The 12,114-nt window shown below is 33.9% G+C and overlaps 1 protein-coding gene across 3 annotated transcripts; it reads right to left on the bottom strand.

The window, feature by feature from the left end:
- Positions 1-1,326: 1,326 nt before the first annotated feature.
- Positions 1,327-11,759, bottom strand: LOC138314908 (inositol hexakisphosphate kinase 1-like). Of its 3 annotated transcripts, XM_069255534.1 has the most exons (8): positions 11,634-11,759; positions 10,741-10,760; positions 6,873-6,928; positions 5,262-5,475; positions 4,727-4,826; positions 4,085-4,179; positions 3,085-3,260; positions 1,327-2,798 (listed from the first exon to the last, which is right to left on the bottom strand). In XM_069255534.1, the coding sequence occupies exons 4-8, from the start codon at positions 5,437-5,439 to the stop codon at positions 2,235-2,237; spliced, it is 1,113 nt and encodes a 370-aa protein (XP_069111635.1). In that variant the 5' UTR covers positions 5,440-5,475; positions 6,873-6,928; positions 10,741-10,760; positions 11,634-11,759; the 3' UTR covers positions 1,327-2,234. The 3 variants fall into 3 exon arrangements, with proteins under 3 accessions (XP_069111635.1, XP_069111634.1, XP_069111633.1); XM_069255533.1 differs by lacking the exon at positions 10,741-10,760 and having other exon boundaries at positions 11,634-11,727; XM_069255532.1 differs by lacking the exons at positions 10,741-10,760; positions 11,634-11,759 and adding an exon at positions 7,454-9,887.
- Between the last annotated feature and the right edge of the window lie 355 nt (positions 11,760-12,114).

Raw genomic sequence — 12,114 nt, 5'->3', positions numbered from 1 at the left:
CCCAACATTCCATTATTTTGTTATTGATATGTGAAATGTTCTACGTAAACCAAATGGGAGAAAACCAAATAATGGAATACAGTGTAGGGCGATCAAGGGTTTGAATCCTCTGTAAATGGCAAAATTTACACGAAGGTCGCAGGATTCCGAAAATTGTCCCTATGTGTAATATTTTGTATATGTATGGACTTTGTTGTTAAATGTCTGAAAATGTATCTATCGTGAAAATAGCAACACCGTGAACGTTTTATGTATGCAAATCGCGAAATCAAACACTCGCGAAAATATCCAAGTTTACAGTATCAAGGAGAGCTGTTGACACATTTTGTTCTAACTATTTCTAAATTTGCGATCAAAATGAAGAACAGCATACATTCGTTCGCGTTTCATGCTTGGTTTGTTTCCCTTTATAATACTAAAGATACAGTACCAGTAAGTATTTCGTATAAACCCAGGCTACTATAAAGCTTAACCTAGTTCTTTCCTAGATGTTACTTAATTCTATATTGTCAAGGCTTTTTCGACAGTTTCGTCAATACTTTTCAACACAATTGCGGAAGATATCAATTCACGAAGATCTTACTTTGATCGCGAAATTTTCGAAAATGAATCGCACATGAAAAAAATGCCGATTCTAAAGCGAATATGTTTTTTATATTTGAACAAAATAAGTTGGCCTGGTAAAATAATAGTTACCTATATATCTATTCGTCGTGTTCCTTTGGCGTCTGTCTTCTCTTACAGAGAGAGGGTGGTCTAGTGTCATTCCTTGGATGATAATGATTTACTTTTACATGTACCCTAGCCTGGGGACATATCTGCCGAACACAAGTTTCAAATGTATCCAACCTTTGTAACCATTACTGTTTTCATAAAGCATAATGGAGCTCTAGCGTTTTGTTCTGGTCAAAATATATACCAATTTCTGAAATGGTAAATTCATTATCAGGAAATTGAGCCATTATAACTGTTTTTCTTTGAAATTTCGTCAGAGTTGCTATTACTTTCAATATTGTGATTAATGCATTAAAAAGGCGTTCATTGTTTCAATAGAGCCAAATAATCGAGATATATACCTTTTAATAAACAGGCATGGAAAAACCCAGATATTATAGCGACATGATTACATGTACATGTAGATTCGTTACCGTACTATCAAGACTAGAATACATGTATTTTGAAGAAACAAACATTCAAAGCATTTTCACCAATACCTTTTAACACAACTTAAATCGCGAAATTTTCGAAAATGAATGGCACGCAAAAGAAATTTTGTTACTGTATTGATGTGATATGTATATGTTATCAAACAAAACAGACCACATGTTTGAAATATTTTCTTTTTTCTTAAAACAAGATACAAATACCACACAAAAATACACATCTATGTAACAGCATATGAACAAAAACGAACCCAAACATGAATTAAAAGCCTTGGTAATTGCTATGAGCGTAAACAATTTGTTTTAACTTTCTTATTAAGAGAAAAATAACGTTCAAAATGAAACCTGTGAAAAGTTCAAAATGAAACCTGTGAAAAATATTATGTTAAAATGATCTTCGCAATTATTTTAATTTGCATTCCTTATTTTGACTAAGATGACAACAATTTTTTTCATTTATATTACATATATGTTATTGGGAATCAATTTTAGCAACTTCATTTGGACATTATATTTTATTTGAAGGTATCTGATACAAATTAAAACACTTTAACACTAAATGCTATTCTTACTATGTGACCGACAATTCTCACATAATCTATGCGTTTTTACTTACTCGCACAAGCGTAGTGGATATAAATGAGATAAAGATGAAATCTAGCTGACACCTTAATTGCATTATATATTTCTGTGTATTTCATTATTATTAAGTAATTGTCCAAAATATTTTAAATACAGATTTAAAACTTCTTGTCGTCAAAATCAACATATTGGCTTCATCCTATCTCGATGATTGAACATTGTGCAATTACATTTGGAAACCGTCCGATATGATGCGCATTAAACATATGCTCACAGTAGCGCTCTTTGGACAAATACATATTTAAATAGTTCGAAAACATAATGCTAGCAATATTGATATAGAATTATGATTAGTTAATTATAACCCGTAATAATTTGAAATTGACAGCAACCTTCATTACAAAATATGCGATTTGGAGGGATAATTCATGTTTTGACTGTTGATAGGTAGCCCTGAGAATGTGGACACGAACTATATATATGTCGATATTAGCTGTCGACAATAGACTGTAATATATTGATAAGATTTGACAGTCCAAACAAAATTCCTTCTTCGAACTCTACACCGTAGCTACGTTCTTTCATGTCCGATTTTAGGACAGTGCGTCCGAAATCAATCAACCTAACGTCCGCTTTCCCTGTTTCACAATGACATTCATGCTGACATATATTCCTAAAACTATCACTCTTGTCTCCAATGCTACATTCCTCGTCATACGGGATAGTTCCATTCAACGCCGATGCTGATTGGTCAGCGTTCACCGTAGAATATTCCTCCACATCTTTTGATTGGTCAGCATATTGCCGACCACCGTTATACCCATCGTAGAACAACAATAAAGAAGAACCGAAGAAATAATGCATGTCTTGTGTGGACAGAATATTATGGAGTCTGTGGAGTTTACTGATGATCCTGGTCACTTCAAGTCGTACTTTTCGGTTGCAGCAGTTCTGAAAGAATTGTCTTAGCACCTGACGAAGGCCATCCTCGTTTAAAGTCCAACCGTAATGTTTGTTGTGTGAGAGGTAGTTATTGCTCTTCAATTGGTACATCTGTAAACATAACACTTACGTTTAATGTCTAACGATTTCAGTGTAAACTTTACTCAAACAAGAAAAATATTTCTATTAAACAAGTCGATTTTTGTGTAAACGTTATATCGAAAGATTTAATCATATTGATAGAAATACGCACCGATATACTAATTAAGTAGGCATTTTAATCTTTACCACGGATAGGGTCAATCTGATTAAAACCAGCTCTTCAATACGCTTACGCTATGAAGCGTAAGCGTATTGAAGAGGATTGGGATTGGGTTATCATATTGGAGAAACTTGCATGCATGCCGGTCAAGCGGATACCCAGAGTTCCGGAGGTGGAGTTGGCCGACTTGTGTTCCCGTAGTTTCTTGTCCTCTTCTGATGTATCGTCACCTGTCTGTTTGGTTCCTATCTTCAGGTCAAGTATACAAGGCATCTTCAGTGAACCAACTAGATTTCCAAGCATCAAGTAATCTATTTGTAGTGTTAAGGATATTCACAGGAGCGATATTTATAGGGTTTCTCTCAACATGAGTAAAAATCGATTTTACCGTCAAACAAAGCTAATGCTTTCTCAAATCAAATTATTGTATACGCATCAATGCTGAGATAATTTTGTTTTATTTCATTTAATTTCCTGTCACATTCAAAAGCTACCGGTATTTAATTAACGGTCGCCTTTTAAAGATGTTCCACCACTGACAAATGGTATTTTTCTCTATCGAAAACAGGAGTAGGCGATTAAGTAATTTTCTTCAGTTTCAAAAGCTACTTACTTTACATCATTAACACCATTGGATTTGAGCTTCTAATTACTTTACTTGAAGATAAAAACATTAAAAATATTAATTGCATCCCGAAAAAATCCATGGAACTATATCCTATATGGAATCAAGTACTGTTGCGCATGCATCAAAAGCAAAATAATTATTTTATATTATTTTTGTGCTAATTAGACATACACACTCGATTAAACACCAATTATTTTTAAAATGATGAGTATTATTTATGCTCTGTCGGCGGTGGAGCATCTTTCAAGGTTTGTAAGAGCTTCCCAGAGTATGTTTAGTGGCCAGTCATGAGAACAAATGCTTTGTAAAGTAAATCAATAATTGTGATAGAACTCATTTCAAAGCTGTTTTCTAAATTAAAGTATGAGGACAGACCCATCAAAAAGGTGTCGATATTGTGATAAACTTAGATGACCACAGCCACATCAACATTTTGTATATATGTTTAAGTACTCATAGGACCCTGCCTTAAGCTTGGCGATTTGCCAAAGCTGATATAAAGGATACCGTGATCAGACCATACTCCTCTAGATTCTATGCCCCTTTTGATACACGTCATGCTCCAATTTTCCAAGCCTGTCTTCACTTCTTTGAAATCCTCTCTAAATATGAAAGGGAAACTATTAGTATCAATAGTAGAAACAAAGTCGTCATAAATTGATAACATAATTCAATAATCCGCTGCTTATAATTAAATAATGTATCTGCACATATACATTATGTTGTCATGGTATTGTTCATAAATTATAATGTGTATTTATACGTTGTTTAGATGATTTTTGCTTTTGTTTTTAAATGTTAATCGCTAAAGTTAATCTACCAGCGACAAAATAAAAAAAAAACGTAAGTCAGACTCGGACGGAAACTTAAAAATAATAGGGTGTCGACATGGGATGAACAAGACCACACTGAACAAACCGGACTTTGCAAACAAAACAGCTTCATCATTTTCGATAAGATTACTTCATCAAATTTTTCTTTACCCACTCCAAATTAACCATGTATATTTTGTATACCTATGGTCAGTTAATTATATATTGTATGAATTGGAGGAATGCCTGAAGATCCAGAGGAAAACAAATTTTGATGGTTAGTAACTGCATCATGTGCAGAGGCACATTGAGGACATTTTCGCCAGAGTAGACTTACACGTTGATATGTTTGTCTGTGTTCCGTACGATATAGCCTGGTACTTCAGCGTGAAACGTGGGCGTATCGTCATGGTAATTACAACGGACAGAGACCAGACCTGACAACATAACACATAAACATTAATCATTGTAAACATCAATTAAAAAAACAAAAAAGGGTCCTCATGCATTTTTCGTACTCTAAAAACATTTCCGATGCGTGGCGCATTTCCTAAAACGTTCAAGCACATAATGTTCAAACCTTTAATAGTAGAAATTCAATACACATAAAACTATACTAAGCTAACCACTAAATACTTTTCTGACGCAAACAATACAGTTTTCGTGTAAATCAATTATAAAACATTACCATATGCAATTGATTTACATAAGTGGTTGCATTTCTAAGAAGTACATTGAACTTACTTGTAGAAATGATTCCGACTAAATACGTATCATAATATACCGAAAATTTTCCCTAATTTTCTTCAATTGAACTTGCAAATATATATGCATTCGCAGTATACATTTATAGTGAAGTCATGTTGACCTACCTTTATATTGAGGCGTGAACTCTTTCAGATATTCTGGAAGGTTTTCATAAAATTGGAATTCGTGTTCGTTGAATAATTTACATATGGTACCAGGAGAAATTTCCAGCATGACAGCCCGGCCGCCGACTTGATGGATAAAAGGCCTAGCCTTGACAGTCTCCGTATCATCCTTACCCATGACTGGTGCTATACTGGACAGTTTTCATAAAAAGGCCTACAATAAAAAAACAAAACATATTAAAAGGTATAACAGCTTTAATATGTGTAATTTGTTTTTTTGGTAGGATACCATGCAGAAAATCGTATGCATGAAATGTAAAGCTTTGTAAAGTTTTTTCTTAATATGCTCCTCCACTGACAAATGACAATTTTTTCTCTATCAAAAACAGGAGTAGACGATTTCGTTTTTTTCTTCAGTTACAATAGTTTCTTACTTTACACCATTACCACCATTGAAAAGTTTGAGCTTCTCATTTTACTTCAAGATAAAAATATTAAAGATAATTAATTGCATCCCGAAAAAAATCCATGACACTATGTCCTATATGGAATGAAGTGTTAATTGCGCATACAGCAAAAGCAAAATAAATTATCTTATACTATTTTTGTGTTAATTAGACATAGATATAACGTTTAAACACAAAAGGTCCTTTTATATATTATATAGTAGGCATACATATGTATACACAGCAGACTTTCTCAAAACCTACGTTACAAGTCCTGCGACTAGGAAAATGTCTCATAAATAGTATATATCTGTTACATGTATTTTGATATATATATTTCTCTCGATGAATCTAAGAGTTGTCTTGCCGATTGTACTATCTACTTTTTTATTATTTTTATTTTTTTTTTATTTTTGCTATAACATCCTTATCCGTTACATTTACCATGAACGCGTATTTTACTCTGCTCTACACATACATTTCAAAAGAAATGCCATCATGTTCGTCTCTTACATCAGAAACCTGTCGTCGCCATATCATATTGTTGTAATACATGTACAAACAACATGTGGCCGTGTACCATACACTTGCACAACCACTCATATACCACAGGGATTGGAGAATTAGGTACAATTTATATACTATAAGTATGGACCTAGTCTAGCGTCCATATATTATTTTAGGGGTAAAGATAACTTTGAAAACATACTTAATATATGCTGTGTGGTTTTATAAAGCATGTACAGTATGATTTTACCTAATTTTGATCAAAACCACTAGAACGTATAAAATTATTAAAATTGTTAGAGTAGGTCCAAATATATAACAATTGTAACTAATTATCGGGTCCCTGTGGGATAGACCAGTTTGCCAATTGTTGTGGTCATTATTACATGCAGTACACATGGTTAATGAACTTTGAACGTCTGCCAAGTCCATGTGCATTGCACAGATGTATAAATATACATATACACAATTTTATTATTTAATATTCCACGTTTTCTCGATTCATGTTAATACAGCTGCTTCGTGCAATAAAAACACGCCATGTTGATGAAAGCCTCTGTTTTATACACATGTAATTAAGAGATGTAAAATGTATGTTAATACTTGAATACGAATACGTGAATAAATGTAAACATTTTAAAGTAAAACTACCACTCACCTGTATATCGAGGCGCTGAAACAGCGGTCAGGGTGATTCTCTTTTATCTGTTCCCACTAGAAATAGAAATCAGTAAAAACTGTACCGTCACGTGTGCATTACAAAAGATAAGCCGTCCATAACCTACAATAGGGAAGGCACTCAAAGGGGTAAATCTGTTTCTATTTCACCAAAGAAAACGCATTTCTCCTGTCGTTGGCCTCGAGGTCGTTGATTATTATTCCCAACCGAAGTCATACCGTTAATATTATGTCAGTGATTAGAATATATTCACTCAACTCGTCACGATACCGCTATAATCGGGTAAACAGGCTGTCATTGTTATGACTTCACGATACCCCAGCTCTATTGTGAGTACAGATTATAATTACTCACGTTTGATATAACTGATTATAGCTATCTAAAATATATAGCACCGAGTAGCAATATTACATGACAGACCAGAAGGCTTGGTTTCAGAGTAGACTCCATCTCTTAAATAGTGCATGTTTAATGTACATTTGTATATCTGATATTACCGTCCATGTTTGATTAGGCGAGTTGAAAATTTAAATATCAAAAAATATATAATAATTAGTTACCGTACGATCCGCCTGATATCCAGTGACTTCGCTCGTGTAACCAAATTTTTTTTGTTATGTCACAGTTGTATTCATCCCGGATTTAACGACAGTGAAAGTAACCCCTGGAGTACCGGTCGAGGATGTGTTGTAACAGTACACCAATATTATATCATGGATGGATTTTCATTGGCTGTGTCAGGGTGGAAATCCACAGTGAATCCATGATAAAAATAATGATTTGACGTCAGATCCTATTTATTGGATCTGCTTTAGTCCAGCCAAATCCTATGATACAAACAGACACATTCTATACGTATTACCAAACTACAATCCGACGGTGTTAGAACATGTTATAATTGACTGATCGCCAAACGGTATATTTTTATTGTATATGTATGTAAAATTATTATGTAGCCACGCAAAACGCAAAGTCGCGTGCGGTACATTCCGGATAGTTTGATCGACAGCTGTACATGTACACCGTGACGGACTGTCATTTAAAACGTTCAGGTGTGCATGTGTTAAATGGTGCTTTAGCAAAGTTAAGTCAGTGTTGGTGATATTTGTACCATGCTATTATTATATGGACAGGTGCCCGGTCTTGTTTCAGAGCAATATGGAAATTGGGCTAAAGTAAACGGTGTACTAGTGTGCCTAGTGGTTTTTTTAAAATGCGCTACAACAAAGATAATAATTAGAAGTTTAATACTTCCATTGTAAAGTTATATGTGTCAAATAACCCCCCACTATGTGTATCATTAACGTGAAAACATTAAACAAACACTAAATATATGAGAATTATAAGTATATATCGTCTTCCCTAACCACAGCCAGATAGTGTAAAGTACAATGTTATATACAAATGCACCAGCACTATCCTCGATCCCCAGGGTTGCTATAACTTATAAATTACTATAATGACAGCGATAGTTATAGTTAAAACTCTGAAGTCTCAAAAAAGGGACGTGCCTGCAGCATTCTTGTTACTGTACATCCAGTTTTGATAATAAATATTGGCAGAACATTCATATTTACTTTTTCAATAGAACATAGTGTATAACCACCGGACTTAATTATTTGTTTTTGTGGATAAATCAATTCCTTTTGTTTGGTTTCGGTCTTCGTCATTGATTCAACAGCTACGTATACATGTACATGTAGTGATAACGTTACACTGTATATGACTATTTCAAAAGTACAGAACCCTTGACCACGTGACAATTTATAGTCAGGTGACCAGTTCAAGTTTCAGTGTTGCAGTACCATGATGTTTTCAAATCAAGATCGACTAATCAATTTCTATTAGGATTATGAGAAATCAATTATCAATATTTTATAAAATCGGGGGGAAATACAGAAAAACATTAATTGCAAATTACTTTTACGTCATGTTTTCTATGCACATCGCTATCAGAACTACCGTTTTTCAAGGAAGCTACATGTACTGATATAATGATGTTTTCTTGAGAACCTTTTATATACACAATGCTATTGGGGGATAAGACTCCTTATATATATTTTTAATTACACCTAAAATTATACTATGATGACCAATATCTGACAAGGGCTATTTCCGGAGAGGTGTGTGTGTACACTTTTCCACGCAGTAATTACATTAAAGCATATGTTCGTATCTGCATGTACACAAACACACTACGACAATATCTTTAACAAATATGTAATAATCTAAATGTGTTGAAAAAAAAATGCAATTTATTTAAAACTGGAATTAATTATTAATCAGCTCCATGACGATGCTCTACAATACAACCCCTCCGCATCTGGATCGCGAGTTCGAATCCCGTTGGTGTTGTTGCCAGGTACTGACTGTTGTCGGTGGGTTTTTTCTCCTGGTACTGCAGTTTTCCTCCATCTGGCACGTCCTTACATGACCCTGGCTGTTACTGGGGATACGATTTCGATGTTTGCTTACATTTTATTCTGATAAATGCTTCGTCGATATCGAACCAAGAACTATTGTGTGGGTTTTTTTAACTTAAAAAGTGGGAGTAAAGCTATGTAACAATAGTATATAAACACATGTCATTTTGTACAATGCATAGCGTATCGTAGTGTATGTAGTGGACGGAATTTCAAATATAATTTAGTTCTGTACACAAAAGCACACGACATTACAGCTGTTTCGTGCGTCGTCAGTAACAAGAGAGTGACGATATCAAAGTACACACACACACACATATATATTATACAATATACAAATATAGCATTTTGATGAGGTCGATACATGGTTATATCGACCTCGGACTACGTCCTCGGTCAATATTTTTTCTGTGGTCGATATAATCATATATTGACCGAAATCAAAATGCTATAATTGTTTTATTATTTTTCTGGATTTTTTTACATTTTGAAATGAGTGTGAAACTAAATGAGCATCGCATTGTAAATTCTGCTTCGTGATGACAGTTACAATCCTATGAATTTGTAACAAGTATAATTAAAAAACAACATATGGAAACAGTATCAATTGATGCACTTCAAGCTTTTATTACATGAACCCTGTGCATGCGTGTTTGTAAATTGCATGCATCAACATGTACTCCATTATACATGTAGCTCTATGTCTTAAGGACACAGTCAATTAAATGTATAGTTTGTTCTCCGTTGAAATAAAGACTTCGACATCAAACATATATTAACAGATTCAGATTGACATTAAGATACATTATCTTATGCTTAGTACTCCATTCCGTAAAATGAAAATCGTATACATACAGTAGGATTAGCCTAGGCCTAATGTTGGAAGTAGCCTAGGTGGAATTTTTAAAATAAATATCAAACGTATTCACTATACAATGGCTCCAGACGCTTAATGAATGTTATTCGATTATTTCTACACTCCTACCGTGTTTATATTGAAACTTTAAAAGCTTAAACTGTAGTCATCAGCTGGAAGTCATCATCATCTTTGTTAGAAACCGAAACAATCAACGTCGTCTGTCACATTTTGTGGTTACGCTTCAAACTCATGTCATCAAAGCGGTTTTTTCAAAGCGCCAGGAACACGAAGCGTTTTGGTAAAGTAGACGATAACGTTATCTAAAAATAACCGTGCAATATACTTTTTCTATAAACTACTTCCGGAAAAATCGTGCAATATAGTTTTTTATCGGTGATTACGTGGCGTGTTTTTGACCAATGAGAAGTGACAAAAAATCCAGAAAAATAATAAATATATATATAGGTGCCTGGTATACATGTATATGTACTGGTATTCAAAACCATTCACTTTTCAATAGTTATTTTAAAACGTTTATGCCAATTATAAGTGTTGATTTACTTACTTGATAATTTCATTCCAATCCTGTAATGAGACAAAAGTTAAAAAACTTTAACATATTAAACCGATTAGCTTATTTGTATGTTGTAATTCAATAGTTAAAAGTACATTGTAACTGACACCACGGGAATTACTTTTTGAAAATATCCATTATGACCTTGTATACTGTACACAACGAGACTTAATTGCTAAGTCTCTCAATTTTTCCCGTCTAAATAATCAACAGAGTTTAGTACTCTCGTCATTGACAATTTATACATTGTAATGTCAATTTCTTTCGTATTTTCCGTAATGTACATATACTATATATAGTACTGTACTGTAAGTACTATGTGCCACTATCTATATATATACATGTATAATGTATATGTTGTGTAAATTTATGTAATATTTCCTCTGCTCTAAAAGCAGATACACGGGGTGAAATATGAGCATTATATATATCATATTAATAAATTCTTTTTTACAAAATGACTGACAATTAACTTTTGAACCTAGAGCTTTTAACCAAACATTAAATTCAGTAACACTTATATCCTATCATGCTACTGTATTGTATATGGGTACAGAGTAGCTACAAACAACAAAGTACAGCTACATTGTAGATGTACATGATAAATCAGTCTACTGTATACAAAAGTCTAGCATGAGAGAAATGTATGTATATAAGCTCCCCATGATGCCCCACATAATTCATTACTGGCCCCAGGTTTCTCTGGCACTAACACAAGACCTATATTGACACGGCTAAATGGCCAGGGTTGGCCTAAATATTTATGTGATAGTCCGATGTCAGACTCCGATGAGACTCGGAATACTACTGATCCTTCCGGATCCATCTCAGTCGATAATGAGTTAGTAAACGATGTTATTGTGATTAAAATAAAGACAATGTACCTGTGTCGCTATGTAGTACCACACCAGCATTTGCCGTCATGCTCCACATATCATGTCGATCGATTAAAGTTTGAATTGAAGGGAGGTAACTCGTACAGTTCAAAATGCAGATCTATACAGTACTTGATTTGATCAGCTGTCTTGTGATACTTGTAGTGCCCTAAAGTCAGTCACCGGAAGTTGTTATTACTACTTGTCAGCATATACACAACGTTAACCCCCACTATCTCCTCCCGACATGAACACTCATTCTTTGCTCTGTATATGATGTTGAAGACCGTCAGGTAGAGATGGTGGTCTATATAAAGTGTATTTTTCGGGTTAATTATTGTTGTGAAAATAACTGAATGTTCAGTAGAAAGTGATACATATTACATATTTTATATAAATTCACACATGTATAGAATAGCAGTATATATAGTATACTATCTAAATCCATGGTACAATATCTAGTACGTTGATTGTCTACATATTATCAAGA

This window comes from Argopecten irradians, chromosome 2, assembly GCF_041381155.1.
Source record: "Argopecten irradians isolate NY chromosome 2, Ai_NY, whole genome shotgun sequence".
Taxonomy (NCBI): Eukaryota; Metazoa; Mollusca; class Bivalvia; order Pectinida; family Pectinidae; genus Argopecten; species Argopecten irradians.
Note: the sequence above shows the minus strand (reverse complement) of the source record. Positions and strands in the feature narration are given on the sequence as shown.